At 43.3% G+C, this 6,349-nt stretch overlaps 1 protein-coding gene across 1 annotated transcript in view; it reads left to right on the top strand.

Moving 5' to 3' along the window:
* Positions 1-34: 34 nt before the first annotated feature.
* The window catches only part of Fancd2 (FA complementation group D2), a 63,620-nt gene continuing 57,305 nt past the window's right edge, over positions 35-6,349 (top strand). The window contains 3 exon segments of the mRNA XM_032905918.1: positions 35-90; positions 2,497-2,591; positions 5,421-5,561. Of these exon segments, the coding sequence (XP_032761809.1) occupies positions 2,519-2,591; positions 5,421-5,561 (214 nt within the window). The 5' untranslated portion in view covers positions 35-90; positions 2,497-2,518.

The following is a 6,349-nucleotide window of genomic DNA, read 5'->3' as shown; positions in this document are numbered from 1 at the left end:
GCACGGCACGGCGTGGCCTTGATGACGTCAGAACGGCGTCCGACAAGCGGGAAAGTCGAAAACGAAGGGAAGCAACTGGCGACCCCCAGGTTAGTGGCTTTTTAGGCTTTCCTGGGGTCGAGATGTTGTCTCTCCGAAGTCAGACGGTCCTGTCTTGCTTCAGTATTTCCCTCTGAACAATGACTGTCAGTGATTGCATGTTGTAGGTAACGCAGAATAAGAAACATAGCATAATAAGAAATTTTAACCTGTTTTTAGTTTTTAAGGCTTTTTTTGGTTAAGGCTTATTTAGTGTGTATGTATGAGTTGATCTCCTGTGTTTATGTGCACCACATGCATATAGGAACCCGAAGAGGCGCAGGATCCCCTAGAACTGGAGTTACAGACAGTTTTGAGCCGCTTGTTTGAGTGGGAGCTGAACCTGGGTCCTCTGCAAGAGCAGTAAACACTCTTAATACCGAAGCTGTCCCTTCAGTCCTGGAACATTAATTCTTTTTTTTTTTTCGGAGCTGGGGACCGAACCCAGGGCCTTGCGCTTGCTAGGCAAGCGCTCTACCACTGAGCTAAATCCCCAACCACGGAACGTTAATTCTTAATAGAAACCATTGCCATAATCTAGAGAGATGGTTCGGAGGTTAAGAGCACTGGCTGCTCTTCTTAAGGTCCTGAGTTCAATTCCCCTTAATCACATGGTGGCTCACAACCATCCACAGTGAGATCAGGTGCCCTCTTCTGATGTGTAGGCAGAACATTGTATACACAGTAAAGTAATACATCTGAGAGGTGGGGAGGGGAGGAGAAAGAGAGAGAAGTTGGGTGGTGATGTCAGTGCCTTTAGTCTTTAGTCCCAGTATTTGAGAGGCAGAGGCAGGTGGATCTCTGAGTTCAAGGTCAGCCAGGTCTTCAGAGTGAGAGAAACCTTGTCTCAAAACAAACAAACAAAACAAAAAACAATGATAATAATAATAGCCCAAAGTCCTAGCTTTCAGGAGGTGGAGGCAGGAAGACCATGTGATAGTCACCATTGGCTCTTATGAGTTCCAGACCAGACAGCTACACAAGACACTACAAAAAGCACAGATTCTGGCCTACATGAGGCTCTTTCTAAGAACAAAAAGTAAATGCACAAAACAAGGAGTCAGATTCTGGAACCAGTCTTCCTAAAGTTAGAACCTCAGCCCTTCCCCTGGTTAGGAGAGTAATAATGGGATGTTTCTCAAGTTAGCATGTGAGAACTATGTGGATTATAATGACAGCATTTAAGACAGGGTTGTTTGTTATTGGGATAGGGTCTCACTGTATATCTGTAGCTGGGCTGGAATGTAACTGGTAACTATGTAGACCAGCCAGTCCAATTTACAGGGTGAACTCCTGTCTTAAAAATAAATAGGGGGGTTGGGGATTTAGCTCAGTGGTAGAGCGCTTGCCTAGGAAGCGCAAGGCCCTGGGTTCGGTCCCCAGCTCCGGAAAAAAAAGAACCAAAAAAAAAAAATAAATAAAATAAATAGGCACCAGGAAAATAGCTCAGTGCTTAAGGACACTTGCTGCTCTGTGGAGGACCTCGACTTGCTTCCAACACCCACACAGTGACTCATGACTTCTGTAAGTTCACTTCTTGGGGGTCCAATAATCTCTTCTGGCCTATGTGGGCATTGGGGTGGGTGTGCACACGTCCACAGTCCTATGCACAGGCAAATACTCAGACACCTAGAACTCAAATTTTTTTTTTTTTGGTTCTTTTTTTTGGAGCTGGGACCCAACTCAGGGCCTTGCGCTTCCTAGGCAAGCGCCACCACTTGAGCAAATCCCCAACCCAACTCAAATATTTTAAAAAATAAAAATTATTATCTCTGGGGAGAGCTCTTGCCAGCATGCACAAGGCTACTGGTGTTGAAAAGGAAACGTGTTCAGGGAAATTGTCCCTGATTTTCTTCACCACCCCCACCTACGAGTAGAATAACTGCTCTCACTGGATCCCCGGGCTTTTCTTAGGTTGCAGTCACTCAAACATAGTTCAGTTCGTTAAGACCTTGTAATGCTGTACACTTCCTGGGAGCTGGAGTGACGTCTGTCTTGTTTGCAGTGTTTAATGTTTGTCTTGTACCTGCAGTCCTTAGCACCATCCCTGACACAGTACTAAAGTGACCAGTTAGCAGGTGGACGAGCTTAGCTTGGTCTCGAGTCTCAGATGAAGAGCTTTGGGCTTTCTCCTTTAGCAACAGAGAAGTAGCCCGGTGAAAGGAGCAACTCGATCGCTAAGTCTTGAAGAGATAACGGCCAGCTGTAGGAGTTGAAATGTGCTCAGCACTTGCGTTTAGACAGTGTTAACGTGAAGATTCAAACCCTCTGCTTATAGGCAGGGCAGTTTTAGAATGATTTCCAGTGTCTGATTATGCTAGTTCTTTTGGCGTTTGAGGTAGGCAGTGTATCTACTGAGCTAAATTTCCAACTCCCGGATTTTTTTTTTTTTTTTTTTTTTTTTTTTTTTTTTTTTTTAACTAATATAAGTGCAGAAGACATGGTCAAAATGGTTTCCAAAAGAAGTCGGTTAGATTCTGGGGATAAAGAAACCCTGGCAGAAGATGCCTCCAGTAAGTATCTACCCTTTCATTGTTATATGTCAATCACAGATGTGAGACAGGAAAAGATCCAACACTCCTACTTTTCAAGTGCTGACACCTGTTAAGGATTAGTGGTGAGAACACAGAGCCTAGGAGATCAAGGATTGAGTTTCTATCTCAAATGCCACGTGGGGGTTTTGGACAACTTCTGGACTTCACTCTCCACCTTCATAAAAATAATTATTATAGAAGCTGGGTGGATGACACAGAGGTTAAGAGTACTCTCTGCTCTTGCAGGGGACCCAGGTTTGAGTTCCAGCTCCCACGTGACACCCCACAATCATCTTTAACTTTAGTTCCAGGGAATTCAGCGCCCTCTTCTGGCCTTAGAAGACACTGTACATTCGTGTGATAAATTTAGGTTCAGGCAGGCAAACAATCATACACATAAAATAGAAATAAAAATTATACACTATCAATATTATCTATATCCTAGAACACAAAAGTAAGAAAAGAAAGTGGTCTGGGTGTGGAGAGATACGCCTTTAATCCCAGCAGTTGGGAAACAGAAGGAGTAGGATCGCTGTGTGTTTGAGGCCAGCCTGGTCTATATAGTGAGCCCCAGGATAGTTAGAACTACATAGAGAGACCCTGTCTCCAAAACAAAAAACAGAAAAGGAAAAAAGTAGTAACTTGTCTCCTTTTATTCCTAAAAAATGTTACATGTAAATGCTATGGTAGTGATAGATAAAGGTAAGTTATATCAAAACAAGCAAGCCACAAGCAAAGAAAGAGTGAGAATTCAGTTAACAAAGATGCTAAGAGTTCTGAAAGGGGGCTGCGGGATGGCACAGTCAGGGAAGCGTGAGGACTCGAGTGTCAGACCTGCACTTGAGTGTCAGAACCACTGCAGAAATGCTGTATTGGAGTTCCAGTGGTGAGGAGGTGGAGTCCGCAGGATTCCTATGGCTTGCTGGTCAGTCAGCCTAGTGTACTTTGTGAGCCTCAGTGAAAGACTTTGTCTCAGAAATCAAGGTGAGGATGCCTCAGTTGCTCACCTGGGAAAGGCATTTGCTGGGCAGGTCCGGCGGCCTGAGTTTAGGAAGGAGAGAATGTACTCTACAGCTGCCCTCTGACCTCATCCTCATGCCTTATCGTATGTGTCTACACGTTTTAGACACACACAGACAGCTAAGGAAGAAATTGTCTTTGTTTAAATCCAGTTGGATTCCTTCAGAGGAATACTTGATGTTGCCCTCTGGTCTACACACACATGCACGAATGCACAAATACCAAAGCAGTTCCAGATTGCATTTTGAATTTGTTTGAGAGCCTTCATGGTAGGTTTTGTTTTTCAAAAAGCGTCTCATGTAGCCCATGACTTCAAACTTTCTTCCTAAGTACTGGGTTACAGTAAAGGCCATCACACCTTTCCTTCCTGTCTGCTAGCTTCCATCAAGATCCTGTTGAGCAATATTCAGAATTATTCACACTCAGAGTTGACACTCCTTTTCCTTCTTCAGTACTAGGGCTTGAACCTAAGGCCAGTGCTCTACCATTGAGCTTCTGTCCTAGCCCCCTTTTGCTTTATATTTTTGCCAGTAAATTGCCTACTCTGGCCTTGAACTGAATCTTGTAGCCCAAATACTTTGAAATTTCTATCTGTTTGTGTTATTCTCCAGAATAGCTGGGATTACAGGCCTACACTGGAAACCAAGCAGGACAAGCTTGGTTTAGAGGAAGAAATTCTACCTTCACGTCTAGAAGTCTCTCAGTAAAGTGAAACTGAAAAAGTAATTTAGAAAATAAGTAAACACGTCAGGCATGTTGGCACAAACTTCTAATTGGAACATTCAAGAAGCAAAGGGAGACCTGTCTCTCTGTGTTCCAGGCCAGTGTGGTCTGTGTAGTGAGTTCCTGGTTAGCAGGGCTGCATAGTGAAACGTTGTCGCAAAACAAAATCAGAACAGCAGAAAATGGGTAAGTAGAAACCTCATCCTTTGCAAATGCCATCACCGAAAGAGAAACACTTCCGGTGTATGCTGAGGGGCTGGAGATCTGCCTCAGTTGGTAGAGTGCTTACCCAGCAAACCTAAGTTCCACCCACAGTACAAGGAAAGGAGAGAGTAAAGTCTGTGGAGGAACTTGGGGGCCTTGTGCTCCTAATGAGTAAGGAGCAAACGGAGTTTCTCATTCTGATTTTGATTAAGTAGAAAAAGAGTCAGAATTACATCATGGAAGGAGAAAAGTAGGTTTCCTCTTCAGATTCAGGTCCCTGTTTTGTTTGTTTTGTAGTTGTGCCTTATGCATTGATGAAACCAGCCTGAGTTTTGTCCTGAAAGACGTGCAGAGCCTGCTCTGTTCTGTCTGGTTCTGTTATGGACAGATCATCAGTTCTCAAATTTGGCATAAATCAGGATTGTTACCAGAATTTGTCAAAACATCAGAATCTCGGGAGCGTTCTCAGGGCTTTCCCTGAGCTTTGGCGTGCAGTGCAGACTGTGCGTTGTAATAAGCGTCTCAGTGACGGCAGTGCGCTGGAGAGGCGTGCACTACTTGACACTTTCGGTGGAAGTGCTTCCGTGGTCACTTTTGGTCAAGTGGAACACTTTGTATTCCCTACTGAAAACTCACCGAATGAATGTTATTTTATTTGGCTGACTGTTTATTTGTGGGGAAGCCACTGTTGCTGACCACCACGGAGGATAGTTCATTTTACTACAGAGTCAATTAGTGTGATTCTTCAGGAACACCTCAGATTGCCTTTCAGAACATTTAGTCCTAGGTTTGTGTTTTAACTTTTGCACTCTTCTTATTTTTGTGGTCATATTTTTAGAGGTTTTGTGTTTGTTTTTCCAGAAATCATGAAGCAACCCCTTTCCAAGTTGGCAAAGAAGTCTTGTGGTTCTCATGAAGTTGAAGAAAATGGCAGTGTCTTTGTAAGGCTTCTTAAGGCGTCAGGACTCACTCTGAAAACTGGAGACAACCAAAATCAGCTAGGTAAAGTTCAAAATATGAATTTGGTTTAGTGAAAGCTCAGGACCAGACCATGGCTCCACAATAGAGAGGCTGACAGAGAGTAGGGAAGGAAGGAAGGAAGGCCTCTGTCCTGAGAGAAGAGTGAGATTGCTCTAGAGAATGTGCTTACGGTCATAATCTTATTGTTTTAAGGCTTGATAAATAACATCTTACATCAGTTACCTCTAATTCCTTTTCTAGAAACTAGTATACTATTAGTCGTCCTTTGTGACACACACACACACACACACACACACACACACACACACACTACACACCCTGTATGTAGATACTCAGGAAGCAAGTAGATCCCTATCAGAAGAAAATATGGCAAGCCATATAAGGCTAGAGACATGTTTCTAGGGCATAGATACTTTTTTGTTTTACTAAGATAGGTTATCTTTATATCTACAAATAAGATGGGTGATTAGTATAACTACACTTGATATCTTAACATCTACAGTAAGTGTTTTACTCTAGGTATAGAAGTTTTGGCTGAAATTATTCTTAGTAGGGATGTAGAGATGGCTTAGTGGTTAAGTTACATACTGTTTATACTGTTCTCAGAGAACAGACTTCGATTCCCAGCAGCCACACTAGGTGTCTCTAACTCTCCTTCCTGGCCAGAGCCTCTGCATAGACTTTCACATGAAAATAGTGTACACACACACACACACACACACACACACACACACACACACACGCACAATGCTTTTAAGGAAAGAGGAAGAAAAAACTATTCCTAGTGGCATCACAGATCTAAGCCTGTC

Source organism: Rattus rattus, chromosome 6, assembly GCF_011064425.1.
Source record: "Rattus rattus isolate New Zealand chromosome 6, Rrattus_CSIRO_v1, whole genome shotgun sequence".
Classification (NCBI taxonomy): domain Eukaryota; kingdom Metazoa; phylum Chordata; class Mammalia; order Rodentia; family Muridae; genus Rattus; species Rattus rattus.
The sequence above is the reverse complement of the archived record's forward strand: the minus strand, read 5'-3'. Positions and strand labels throughout refer to the sequence as shown.